We start from the raw sequence: 14,229 nt of genomic DNA, 5'->3' as shown, positions 1-14,229 counted from the left end.
GCATTATCTACAGCAGTCATGCTTATGGAAACACTGCCATCCCTGATGATGGGATGGGCTATACCTCTTGATGGGTTGATCTTCCTTCGGGGAAAGTTTCCACGCTTGGGACAAGTTTCTGTTTTCTGTTCCATTTAGGGGTGGCTCTGCTCGCTTCCGCTCTCCTTCCTCTCCCTTGTTCGTCCTCTCCCAAACAGAATTGGCAGGTGAAAGCATCTGTCAAAGCAGACCGATGGCTGCCTGATAAGGGGGTACTGCATGTGTATGCAGCTTGCAGTGACCTTCCTGTCAGTCCTTTCCTGCTCTGGGCATCGGAGCTGAGGGTTGAGCTCAGCGCCTTCCAACTCTGTAGTGGCTGATCTCTTCTGATTTGGTTGGCTGATTTAAGTGGGGATGATAAAGAAGATCAAGAAGCTGTGCAGAGCATAAATACAGCATTTAATCTTAACCAGTGCCATGTCAATACCTATCCAGTCCTGGAAAGGACAGGGTTTAGTTCCCACAGAGGAACAGAAAACTTGTCGATGATACATGCAAACATCTCCACTGAAAGACACAGTATTTGTGGTGAACCCTTGAAATTTGCAGGAGCAATATGAATACTTGTTTCAAACCATATCTAATAAGAAACAACAACTAAAGAGTAGCTAGCAGGCAATAAAATACAAACTCCTCACAGCTGGAGCCTTGGAAGAAAATCCTTGAGGTTGTTGTCCACTTCAAAGCATGCATGGTCAGCACAGATAGACTAAAAAATTACATCCATGTGCTTTACTTGATAGTGTGTAAGGTTAGGGTTCCCCCCATCCCTCTAAATGAAGTGTATTGTCTCTGAGAGCCCACGCTGTAAGGGGGGAAGGGAAGAAGGATGGAAATTAGATTAAGTCACTGGGCTTCAAGCCTAAGCATTTCCTGCCTTTTTTATTTTTTTTTTAATTTTTTTTTTACTTTATCCCAGCACTGCTTGGCTCACATGCTCGGCTGTGCGAGGGTGCCTGGTCCCTGCCTGCGTGCAACAGGCAGCTTGGCTGTGCCACGTCTTGCCTTCAGGGAGTTCCAGGCCAGCAGGAACATAGCTGAGCTCCCGCTGCAGAGCTGGGGATGGGGAATTGTCTTGGCATGGGAATTTATACAGCACTTGGGCTTCAGCCAGGTAACGTAGGCAGTGCTTGCTTATCCCCGAGTTGTAGGAGCATTAAATTCATACTTCCTTTATAGCACAGGGTTTCTTTCCATTATCCAGTTTGCTGGAAAATTACCTTGCGAGGAGATTGTGTTTTAAGACTTTAATGGATGTTACAGCTTTCTAACCAAGAAAATAAAGCTGGTTCTAAAAGACCTCGAGTAGAGGAGATGATGTCGGGTGGGAGTGTGTGAGCTAATCTGTTGTGGGAGAGGAATGTCTGCTCTGCTGAGCGTGGACACGAGAGCTGCAGGACACCCACTGGATTCTTCCAGTGCCCTTCACCTCAATATTCCAAAAATTTACCAGCTTCTTGCCTTTAAACAAAGTAAACTAATAGTTTTAACTGTGTCCAACTGAGAATGTTAGGAAGGAGTAAACTTCTAAAGCTGAAGGCCTGTTCCCAAGGGGATTTCTTACACGTTTTGCTGGTCTGGGATTTGGGGCAAAGTCCTGCATGAACACTGAGGCATCCGTGGTGTTTTTTTAGAGCCCTGCAGGGGAATTTGCAGAATCCCCAGAAAGGAAATCCGCCTTTTCAGCGAGAATGCTCATTTGACAAGCTGCCAGTTCTGAGCTAAGCCTCATTTAATAAAGATTTAGTCTGTGGGGACCTGTCAGTGGAGACTGAATTTGGTGAGTCTCTCATTCTTTTCATCGCTGTAGTGCAGAGAGGCATTCAGCCAGCATTATGGAGAAACTAGGGATAAGAACAGCTAATTTAGAGGGCCCCCTTACCTCTGGGAATGTTTCCTTGCTGTGTAAGATGGAGATTGCTGAGTTGGTAACAGCTGAGGGAATAAATGGATGGGTATTTGACTCGAACCCAATAGGACTCCAGTGTTCACTGCTGATTAGCACGGCCTAGATCTGCATTCATAGGCAGAAAAAAAAAAAATCCAACCCAATTGTGAAGCACTGAGTAGAAAGGATTTGCTTCCCGTTTTTCTGGTGATATGAGATGCTCTGATGAATTCAAGCACCTGCCCCTATGTAACCTATGGAAGTTGAGGTGTGCAGGCATACCCCTGCTATGTATTGTTTAACTACAGCTCTCAAAACTCAAGCAACGATCATATTGTGTGTTGGTTATTGCAATAATCCAAGTATCTGCAAGGCTGGGTCCTTTTGGCGTCTGCACTGGTGGCTTCTGTGAATTGAACCAAACACAAAGGCAGTGTTGAAAGTCTTTAATTGTGAAATAAGGGGTCAGAATGTTCGTATGGAGGAAATGATGAATCATTAATCAACCTAGCCTTGTTCTCAGTCATTGCCTGCACAAGGGCACTTGAGAAATTAATCTGAATTAACTGAAGAAGTAAATTCAAAGCAGATTAGTGAAACCACTTTAAACACACTAAAGTGAATTAAACTACACTGAATTAAGGCTATTCTGGTTAAACTACGTTAAAACCCTGTGTGAACACTCATTTGTAATTAAAGTGGCTTTAGTTCACAGCTCTAATACCAATTAACTGTGGAATGCCCTTGCCCATGTAGCTAGCTTCTCGGCATTGAGGAAGCTAACCTGTTTGTTTAACCAACTTGGTTAAATAATTTGAGCTGTTTAGTCATGCTAGGAGGTGTTTCAACTGTAGATCTGTTTTATTCTAATGTGACTGCTATGTTGTCTTAAGGTGATGGGGGAAAAAAAAACGATAAAGCATGACATAATACTTCACACTTTCCCCTTTTGCAGAAAGGAAAGCCAATAGCCAAAAAACCTAAAGGCAATGTGTTGGCCTATATTGCTTTCTCCAGTGTGGACTTGCCCTATTTAAATAAAATCTACTGCACAGCACGCTTAATTTGGGGGATGTATGTGTAAGGAGATGAGATGATGGAAGCTATCTTCTGTTTCCATGGTGCTCTTCCATGCTGCTGAGGGATCCCTCATGAAGGAGAATACATCCCCGTACCGTGGGAAAAGCCTCTTCCACAGCACATTTCCTGCCCAGCCTTGCTCCTCTACTGTGTTGAGTACAGTAATTGGCCCGGGAAGCCCTGTCCTCTGGGCAGAGGAGATACGGATGGTTTAGTGCTGAGATCAGCAGTGGTTTCCACGTCTTCCCCCCTCCCCTTATATTTGCCAGTACATGGTTGGTTGCGTTTCCTACCAAAGCTGGTATCTTTCTGTAGAAGCCGTGGGATGAATGACATCCGGAGACACGAGTACCTCAACAAACACCACATACAGCATTTTTCAGAAATTAAAATTGAGTCTCTGAACACGCAGCCTGTTCAGAACAAGTTGATGAGGGAGTCGAGAGTGCGTTCTTTATGTTGCCAGTGTTACAAAAACATAAAATATCAGTTTAGTGGGACATAGTTACTTATCTGTGAGTATGTAAGATTCTTGGACATGACCTGACGTCTTCAAAAAACAGTGTAGGAAGTAGTGTAGGCATGATGCTATCCCACAGCAGTTTCTTTTCTTGCTAAGATGACTTCCGTCCTTCATGGAATAAAGAGATGAGTGCTCCTTTGGCAGCAGCCCAGTTAGCTTCGTTTGTTCTTCTGGGTGAACGTTTTTCTCTTCCCACACTCCTTTAACCTCTTCTCTCTGTTTTATTATGGCAAACTCAAGTCACTGCATGGAAATTCAAAAGGAACATTAGTTGCAGATTCAGTGGAAAGCTTTCTTTTGGCAAAAGCTGACTTTAAGATAAAACTATAAACAGTTCTCAATCTGGCAATGATTAAGACAGCTGTGTTGTTGAGATGCTCAAAAGCTGTTGCTATTGTGTCCTGTGGATTGAAATTATGAAGTTCTAAGATGAAATAACTTTAAAATTATTGATGGAACATTAAAAACTAAACTGCGTGCTTTTCAGGAACCTCTTGAAGGCATGAGCTTTGCTCTCAAGTTTCTTAATGAGGTTTTAGTGGACTTCCTAACTGGTAGTAAAATATCAGTGCTATCCAGAAAGAGCTATCATCTATTCTGTGTGAAGAGCTCCTTGCTCCACCATCCTGCTGTTAGTACAGTTAAGGTCTAAAGAATGCAGTAATTGGGAGTTGGACAGGTCGAGACTGGTAAAACTTGTACGTAATAAACACATGGATTATTTTGAGCCCATGTGCATTCAGAATTAACTTTCTAAACCTGTTCTGCTGCCAGGACTACTTGTGCCAAGTAACCTTCCTGGCACAGGGCAGATGGTGGTGTGAGGAGGTCTCCCTGAGCCAACGCTCCTCTGTACAGTCAAGTGAAGAAAAAGCAGCACTTGCAGCACTGCTAAAATTTGATGCTTAGGTGGATGCAACCCAGTGTTTCCCTCCTGCATTACAATGCTTTGTGGCTTCATTTGGACTTTCCCTTCTAAGGAAATATAATCAAATGTATCTTGTATATCCTTTTCTCCTGTTGGGTGAACCACTTCTCTTTGACTGTGTACATGAGGTGGGATGGAGTATATGTCCCCATAAGTGCAGTTTTAGCAGCTAAAGTTAGCCTTTCAGGACCACAGGGGTTCAGGTAACTAATGTTGTGGATCACAGTTTGGAACTTGCAGTCTGAGCGTTGAAACCAGTCTTGCACGGAAAATTTTCACCCAGTACACAAGTATATTGGTTGAATCAATCCACAGGAACGTAAGGCATGGTCTCAGAGACCAGGGATTGTGCTGAAGGCTGATATACACTTATGTCCTTAGGTATAGTACCAGCACCTGGGGGTACCCTGATACCTTGTAGAAGAGCTAACCAGCCCCAGGTATTTTTGCAGGAGGTGTTTTTGCCGTGCCCTGCGTTTCTTACTGTGATGGTGCCCACTTCTGTGCGTGGGGACATAGATATTTTCTGCCTGGTTTTTTGGCTTCTTATTCCCATTGAGAGAGTAAATACCATGAATCCTGGCAACTGTGCTGGAGCTGAGAAAGGCTATTAACACTGCAGCAGGCTGTCAAGAACCATCCCTGCACGAGACCGGTGGGTATTCAGGTTTTATGGTGCTTTTCCAAGCTAGCAGTGCTGCTTTTGGTTGCTTCCTTGTGTACTGCTATAAGCTTTTATTTTGAAAATGCTTTCTAACACTGTGGCTTTGTCTCCTGCCAGTCTGGCTGATACCACTTGGATTTACGCTCATTTGCAGGGACTGCTCTGTCTCCACTTCTGCCATTAGTGTCAGCACAGTGGTAAAATGTTGCTCCTCCAAGTTGTCTCCATTTTCCTGTAAGGGCAGTTCATGCATCATTTGCTATAAAGGTTCTGATAGCTCAGCAAATGTTCAAAGATGAATTGATGCTCTTTTGTGGCAAAAGGCCCAGTGCATAATTTTACATTTACTCAGGATAACGTGGCCTTGGATAACCGAGTCCCAGATTTACTGTTGCAGGATAGTGTGTCTGAGGGTTTATCCAGCCTCAACCCCCTGTTTTAAAATACTGTCATTTAATCCTGACGAGCAGGCTCAGGCATATCTTTGGTTGCGACCAGGCTTTTGCTGCCAGCCAATCTCTGGGTCCTAAACTGACTCATCAGTAAGAAAGATTAATAACTGCTCTGCTGCATGATTTCACTTGTTGTCATGGCACCTATCCATTAATGGAAAACAAATATTCTCTGGAAAATGAAACACAGATCGTGGTGTAGTGGCCAGCCAAGTCCTTTTGGCCAGATGCATAAATTAAAACATACATTAAGCATCGAGAACTTCAGGTTTCTTGCTGCTTGGCAGTCTTTTTTTTTTTTTTTCTTCTTCTTTTTTTTATTATTTCTTTTTTTACCTTTTAATAAGGGCCGTTTCCATACATCTGGAGCTGCAGTGTGAATTTTTTGCTGATAAAGAGTTGCTGGGAGGATGGGTTCGTCTTTCCGGTGGTTAATGCTTTTTAGCATGGGCAGGGAGGTTGAGGGTGTGAAGAAAGAAGTGCAGGCAGGCAGTGCAGGAAAGCTTTGCATTACAACAGCCTGACGTGTTTAGAAATAAAGAATATCCCCAAGGAGCTTTGGGAAGCCAAATGTGTTAGTTAAATTAGTATTGAGTGCTTGTACATGGCAAGGCTTCAGAAGTGGGAGAACGTGGGGCTCTGAATGCAGCTTCCCTCTTGAAGGCCCCTTTCTGCTCGGGAACTCAAGCAGCATCCACACCATCTGGCATAATCATGGGAAAGGGCTTTTTCCCTTCTACCCCCACTCTTTCTTCTCTGTTAAAAATCACAAATTTTGCTTTTCCTATAGGTCTGGGTTTCTGCTGCGGGATTTGGGAAAGCAGTACCTGTAAACTCCCCCCATCCCAACGCGCTTGATGGGCTCGGGGTGGGTTCCTTACGGCTCGGGGAGCAAAGCAGCACGTGGTTGCGTGCGGTACCTGTGGTGCAGCCGTTGGGTTTAACTAGAGTGAATCTCTGTGTATGGCAACGGGCCCTGCAGCCTGTGCACGCTGACGTTTGTTTGGCTGGAAAGTACGTTGTGTGGCTTGTATAGTTTGCCAGGATAATAACTCCTCGGGGAGTACCTAGGGAGCAGGCTTAGGGGGGAAAAAAGGGAAAGAAAAGCCTGCGAGAGTAAGTTGTTACCAGATTCTGTTAGAAACGGTCATGTTGAGAATTTTGCTTTCGTTGCAGTGTTCTTTGTTTCATTTCTTTAACCAGGAGGAAGTTTTTGTTTCAGGAGGAAGCATATAAATGTTCTTTAAGGAACTTCTGCACAGGGAGGAACAAGATATGGGTTAAAAAAACCCAAAACCAACCCCAAATCTATTTTAGGTTTGCTGATACAGACCGATGTCTGCCTTCCCAATACTGGGGCAGCAGTAGGTGACTTAGGCTCTTTCCAGATATTTAAGTCATTTCTAATAAGTTGACATTTGTCACCCCTACCAAGGGTTTATCCAAAAAAGCTTATGGGCAAAAACTTCATTCATTCACACGAAATTGTGCTGGATTTGGTGTTAGAATGGATTTTTATTTTATTTTATTTAACATAATTGTTTTGCATTTTTGGGTATTGACTAGGGTTTTCGGAATGAAAAGAAACTGGAACAGACTTAAGCACTTATTGCTTCCCTTTTTTCTCCCTAGAATATCTGACTAGAAATAGGTATAACACAATAACTCAGCTTGTGATGGTTTCAAGCCAGTATGTCTGTAGCATCCACATTTGTTGTACCTATATATGTGGATGGTATATGGAGAGGTTTAGCATTTATTCCAGCTCTACCTTGAGCAGAAGCATTGCATGGGGATTAATTTTTTTTTAAATCAATCTCATGCCTGTATAATAAATTCCACCCCCTTTCAAGCCCACTCATGCACTTGGATTTCTAATGAATAAGCCTGCATATTTATTCATGAAGATTAAAGAACTGCACAGATAGAGGCAGCTGGCTGAACTTTTTTTATTTCCATTAAATCTGCTGACCTCTGATCAGGAGTAAAGAGGAAATGCACTCTGATTCGTTTAGGCTGTTTGTGGACTGGGAGAGACAAAATTGTTCATCTATTTACTGCTTAGGTGCAGAACATGGTTTAATCAAGTATGGTGCAGAAAGGGGAGAAAGCAGGGCTGATATCTCCTCTTTATATTTAAAAAAAAATATACAAACCCCATAGAATAACTCGTTTTCCAAGTATGCCTTCAGTGCTGTCTTGTTGCGGAGCCCTCAGACGTTCAGGTTCTGATTCACATCCCCTGTGCCCTGGTCAGAAGTGACACCTGTCTCTTTTTCCACAGGCCCTGTTGCTGTTGGGAGGCATCGCTCTTTCCTGCCTCGCTCTGGACCTGCTCTTTCTCTTGTTCTACTCGTTTTGGCTGTGTTGCCGCCATCGGAAGAGCGAAGAACATCTAAATGCTGACTGCTGCTGTACGGCATGGTGTGTCATCATTGCAACCCTGGTGTGCAGGTACGGTTAATGCCTGTCAGGGATCTTCCCTGCTGCTTGGGACGGCGTATCCTGCCTGTAATCCTCTTTCCTCCTTGGTATATTTATGTTTTAAATATCTGTAATGTATTTTCTTCCATTTTTGCCACTTGCTGAAGCGCCTGATGGTTTGAGCAATGTGAAAAGGAATAGCTAATGTCCTGCTCTTTGAAACTTTGCAAGTGGTAAATCAAGGATGTTGCATCCTTGGAAGCTTATCGCTTGAATAAGATGGATGCAATTGAAATATTTATCAAGTCTTTATGGAGATTTCTTATAATTTGGTGTCCAAAGAGAATGACTACATGGGAGAATAGATTAGGAAGAAAGACACGGATTATTCTTTGGGGTTTGGAAGTACTGGTATTTGACTGGAGTGGAGGTTCAGATTTTGCAGCCTGTGTAAGACACTGCTGCGTTTCATTATCTGCAGTAATGGGCTGCTGGTGTCAGCAATGTTTCATGTTGTGAGTGAGCAAAAGAAATCTTTTGAAGGTGAGGTGAAAATAAGAGTTTCTGAAAAACAAGAAAAACAGAATAACTAGTGAAGAAAAGGGGCATAAGTCAAAAGGGGAGAAATTAAGTTTTGTTTGGTTTCTGTTGGGTTTTAAGTTGACACAGATGAGGATCCCCTTTCCTAGAAAGTTAATGATGGGATATCTGAAAGCAGGGACATAGTTTGTTTTGGCTGGGCAGAACGAATACTCTGATCTCTATGGATATGTGCCCTGAGATTGAGCACTGCATTTCTTACTAATTCTAAGCATCATCTTACTTTTCCCCAAGATCCCAGGTGGTCTTACTTACCCCTTGGCAGGGCTGGGAGCATTTTCTTATTTGAAAAGGAGATAATGACATGATTGTATTTTGCAGTGTCTCACTTTCTTGATTTCACCTGCTGATAGGTTGTGGATCTGGTACGTGATGTCTTTGGATGGGAGCGAGTTCCTCGAAGGCCGGGCTTAGCCCTTTGAGGGCTGGGTTGCGCTACTAGTGCATTTGTGTATTTGCTCTTTTGAGGCACATACTTAAGGCAGTAGAAATCCCCTGAAGTGCTGGAACAAATACTGCAGAGCAGACATCTTTGAATTTAGCAGCTGGGGATGGATTTGCCTGTAGAGGCTGGGGCTCAGTGTTGAGGAGGGGAGCTAGCGCGATAGCTAATACTGCTGTCTTTGCCAGGAGCTTGTCTGTGCTTTGCTGACTGCAAATGGAAAGGCAAACCAGAAATCAACTAGCAAAGAAGAAATGTCAGCCTCAGTCACCTTTCTTTCTAGTGATCTCAAGAGCTTCAGCTGCATTCATTCCAGTCCGCTGAAAGTGCTGTGGTCCTTATCCTTTCTTACAGAAGCTCTAGATGATGCTATTTATAGTTGTGCTGCTGCTACGGGCTCTTATTAGCTATTGTTACGCAGCATGTGTGTCCAAGCCAGCTGCTACTGAGCGTGGTAGTCGTTTGGTTTTAATTGTAGAAAAGGTGAGGAAGAGATATTCAGCACGTCTCCCAGAGCGTGCAGGAGAATTTAAAGTTGGAAGGTCAGCATATAAATTCCAGCAAACGGTGCAACTCCCAGTCAAGTCTGCAAGCTGGAAAACTGCTTAGACTTCCTCAAAATTTGAACTATTGGTTCTCACCATTGGTGTACTGTTTGGTTTTGCAAGTATTAAATGCAGGAGTATCCTTAAAACTAAGATTCTACCTGAATCTACAGGGATATTGGATGAATATTTGATTTGACTTTTTTCAATTAAGTTTTAAGTTTCTTGTCTGAGGCCAGCAGGCTGGAGCAATAGCAGCTTGGCACCATCTGTGGTGAGTGCAAGTGCTGTCCAAGTGCTCTGCTCCCCTGCAAAATCCATGATTGGGTTTTTTGCCCCTCTTAAATCAGCTGGACATGACAGTGCACTTGAACCAGTGCCTCTTGGTGCTCTGTGCTCAGTGTCTGGCTGGGAATGCAAATACAGCTTCTAACAAGCAAGGAATCTAATCTCTGCTAGCAGGAAGACCCAGTAAGGTACCAACAATTAAAGATCAGTCCCGTGGATGTATTCTGTCCTAGCTGTGAGTTACACAAAGTGCCAGATATGAACAGCAGATGCTGTTGTTCTTCAGTGATGGGGAATAAGGCTGTTCTGACCTAGGAGGCAGTTTGCATTTGCAATGGGAAAGAAGTAGCATGGATGCTGAAGCAGTGGGAGGTTCCAAACAGCAACTGGTATGGTTTAAGTCCTGTGAAACAGACTGTCATCCTATCTGAGAACTAGTTAGCTCTGCTTAGGTCTAGCAGGGCCTAGTCCATGCTCTTCTTGGTCATATTTAATCCCAGAGAGCTGTTTGCAATGTGAATCCAGATTAATGCTGTGAATCACTGTTTCCTAGTGACTCAATATTTCCTGCTCAGCCAGCAGAAAGGCATAACTGGTTAACAGGGGCTCTCCAACAAAATGTCTCACTAATGAGTCTTCCCAGTTGCTCTAGCCACAAAGCTGCAGGAATGATTATCCCTTGAATACTTAGTTCATTCCTAGTCCTTACCAATTTTAATTGGTTTCTGTGTATGGGGAGTTGTCTTAAGTCATCTCATCTACCAGTTAGGTGATCCTTACTCTCCCAGAAGGAAGCTTGGCTCCACAGGTTGGTAGGAAGCTTCATGGAGAGGATACCTGAAAGAAATTGGGTACAAATAGATGGTGAAAACTTGCTTTCTCAAGTGCCAGTAATAGCACTTTCCCTTGGTGCGAAAGTGCAAGGTGGTAATTAGACAGACAAATTAACATTCCTCCCGAGAATATGAAGTCTAAAAAGGGCTCTCCTTGTGAAGTTCCTGTAATTAAAGATGACTTGGTGTAGTTAGATTATTCATTTCTAAGTATGTGATGTGAATGGCTAGTGTTCATCTTTTCAGACTGGTGACTAGGTACCCAGAGGGGTTTTCACTCTGTATGCGTAGGTGTTACAATGTGAGGATCTCTCCAGCAGAAGACATGTATGTGCTCTTTGTTTCAGATTAATGCTCTGCTGTTCATATATACATCACATAATCCAGTAAACATTTTGGGTTTTTTTTTTTGCAGGTCATATTGCAAGCTGATTTGGAATTGCACTTGATTTTTTTTCTTTTCTGGTTATTTATTAGGGGGTGTTCGAAGACTATGTGACTCTTGCATAAAACAACAAGAAAGCTGTTCCCCAGACTTGAATTTCTTCAGTCTTGCTGAGAAGTGATACTGTAGCACGTGTACACAGCCTGCAGGGCTTTAAGTCATACTGTTGTATGTGTGGGGATACATATAAATGATGACCTGCTGCTCTTCTGTCTCATGTCGCACGGCCCCATTAAGAGCTAGTATAGCAAACTGTCTCTCTCGTGTGTTTCTTTGGGTGTGCTAAGTTCAGGTATGCAGCATTTTCTTGACTTAACATCAGTGGGTTTCCTTAAACTTACCGCAATGACTGAGTAGCTAAGTGGCTTTTTAAATGCGATGTTGAATAGCAGGAGCAACTTTTAAAATGGTCTGTAAGAGTCTGGTAGATTGATTTTTTAAGGTTTTTTTTCATTCAAAACATGAGTGAGAAGGAAGATGGGGTGAGGTGTGAGTAGTGGAAGAGACGGGAGACTGACAAATGTAGATTTGGGAAGGGGAATTAAGGATAGGATGGTGTGGATTCAGGAGGAGAGGGGTATGTGCATGCGAGGGAGGGGAGTGCAACAGAAGCAAGAATGTCAGAAGTGGAGATGACTTTCCCATAGAAGTGTTGAAAATGTGTTGGAGTATCTTCCAGAGGGTGCTAGGGTGGAAAAAAGCTGTGTCATTCAGGAATGCTGTTCTTGTACCCACAGTGAGTGACAGAAATGCAGGCTTCCCCACGAGATGATGATTTTGTCATCCTGTACTGGGAGATGGATCTTCTGTATCTTGGGCTACTGAGCCTCCCTGCATTTTGTGCAAGAAATAATATGATTTGCCCTGACCTCAAGGACTCATGCTGTTGGGTTGAGTTCATCTATTTTTACTTTAAAAGAATGAGCTTAAATAAAAGCCCTCTGTTTCCGTTTAATCAAATAAAAGGTAGTTAAAAACTAGTGTAAATTCTTAAATCTGCTTTCAACAATAGCAACTTATACCAGTGTGTGTAGGCTGGGATTTGAAACTAACCATTGAATTTAGATGAAGCCAAATGCAAACAAAAGACTGAACAGTAGTGGTTCTTTCCTCTTCCCCCACTGTCTGCCTTCAGCTCTCCCCTTCCCGTTCACAGCGTGGGTCTGGGCAGCTGCCCCCAGCCTGGGCTTCTAGGCTTTGGGGAGGAGTTCCTTCCCTCTCTAGCATGACTAAAAGGAAGCACCACAACACTGTACAGCTTGCTTGTAGGAAAAAATGACTGTGTAAATGGCTCTTGCTAGCCATGGGCATGAACACGGAACGGGCTTTTGCTGTTAACGGAGTGATTAATGCTTCACGTGTAGCTTCTAGCGTGGGTGTGATATGCATGTCTAGAGGAATTTGTTACTTTTTCTAAATGGGATTTATCCCAATTCCTCTTGTTCTGGCATCTTCTTCCAGGAGTAGCGACTGTGCCTAGAGGGTTAAGGGCAGCTGGAGCTCTGTGGTTTGTGTAGGATTGGGTAGGAAGGCTGTGAGGGTGGCTGCTGGGGTGGTTCTGCCTTGGATAGGTAATGAGCTTCAAGTCATTTCCCTGTAGCTGCTAGCACTTCATAAATGGTACCTTTGACTAATATACCTAGCTGTGCTAGGTAAGATAAGCAAGATAAGCGCTACTACTTCAGAGTGCTGCTCCTGAGTCTTTTCCACCAAAACAGTGCTATTGTGCTGAGCATACCCAGAGCCAAGCAGCAGGCTTTGCACACATACTAAGCCTTCATGGAAAGAATAGGCTTCTGATAGCTGTAACGGACTGAATTAAAATCGCTCCCCAATTAAAGGGGTCAGATCTGCATATTCAATGGCAAGAATGTTCTGGAAATTATTTGGTGTCTGTAATAAAGAACTGTTAAAGTTTTCTGCTGCTTAGGAGAGTGAAGGGATCTATATAAATTTATTTGCTGTGATAGGACAAAGAGAATTCAAACCAGAGGCTTGTATTTGCCACAATGGAATCCTGAGTTGCCTTATCGTGTGCATAGCTTTTGATCTGTGATCTCTGTAGTTCAGGGGGAGGGAGTGTGTGGTTTCTGGGTTTTTGGTTTGATTTTTTTTTTTCATCCTTTCCACCCCCATGCATCCCAGGCATGCATTGTCAAGCTCTGATAATGGCTGCAACCAGGGAGGAATGCAAAGGGCTTTATTCTTTAATTATCAGCATAATTTGCATTAGGAAAATGTTTGAGGAATGGTGCTCTTAAAGAAAGGGGCCACTCTCTTGTATAAATACTAAATATTAAGAGTAACATTCCTGCTGCCTCTCTTTCTGTATATGATTCAGGCTGCCTACTGTCCCTGGAAGACTCTTCAGCTGAGGCTTTTATAGGCCAAGCTCTCCATAATTTATGGAGACTCAGTTGTTGGAAAAAGCATGAGGCTGACACAGATTTTCATAGTGGATCTGCTTCCAGTGTGTGATCTGGCCTTATGAGGAGCAGCTGAGAGAGCTGGGGGTGTTTAGCCTGGAGAAGAGGAGGCTGAGGGGAGACCTCATTGCTCTCTACAACTACCTGAAAGGAGGTTGTGGAGACGAGGGTGCTGGGCTCTTCTCCCAAGGGACAGGGGACAGGACGAGAGGGAATGGCCTCAAGCTCCACCAGGGGAGGTTTAGGCTGGACATTAGGAAGAAAATTTTCACAGAAAGGGTCATTGGGCACTGGCAGAGGCTGCCCAGGGAGGGGGTCGATTCACCTTCCCTGGAGGTGTTTAAGGGACGGGTGGAGGAGGTGCTGAAGGACATGGGTTAGTGTTTGATAGGAATGGTTGGACTCAATGATCTGGTGGGTCTCTTCCAACCCGATGATTCTATGATCTTTGCATCCATTTCTTGTCTATATGAGGAGAAAGTAGAAATGCAACCAGGCGAACTGTTTTTGTTCTGCCCCTTCTTTCTGAAGTGGATGAGCCCAGGAAATGAAGGTTGGGTGCTGTCTTCCCGCAGGAGAGGAGCGAGAGCAGAAAGTCATTTGGACTGCAGATTGACGTATGTGCTGGAGCAAATCTGTGCAAGTGTCTGTT

At 43.6% G+C, this 14,229-nt stretch overlaps 1 protein-coding gene across 3 annotated transcripts in view; it reads left to right on the top strand.

Moving 5' to 3' along the window:
- Window positions 1-14,229, top strand: part of TTYH3 (tweety family member 3) — a 76,563-nt gene that overhangs the window by 30,881 nt on the left and 31,453 nt on the right. For all 3 annotated transcript variants that reach the window (XM_069870459.1, XM_069870458.1, XM_069870457.1), the window contains exon 2: window positions 7,859-8,028. In XM_069870459.1, coding sequence (XP_069726560.1) covers window positions 7,859-8,028 — 170 coding nt within the window. The remainder of the gene's footprint in view (window positions 1-7,858; window positions 8,029-14,229) is intronic.

This window comes from Phaenicophaeus curvirostris, chromosome 16, assembly GCF_032191515.1.
Source record: "Phaenicophaeus curvirostris isolate KB17595 chromosome 16, BPBGC_Pcur_1.0, whole genome shotgun sequence".
Taxonomy (NCBI): Eukaryota; Metazoa; Chordata; class Aves; order Cuculiformes; family Cuculidae; genus Phaenicophaeus; species Phaenicophaeus curvirostris.
This window is presented reverse-complemented; position numbering and strand designations above follow the sequence as displayed.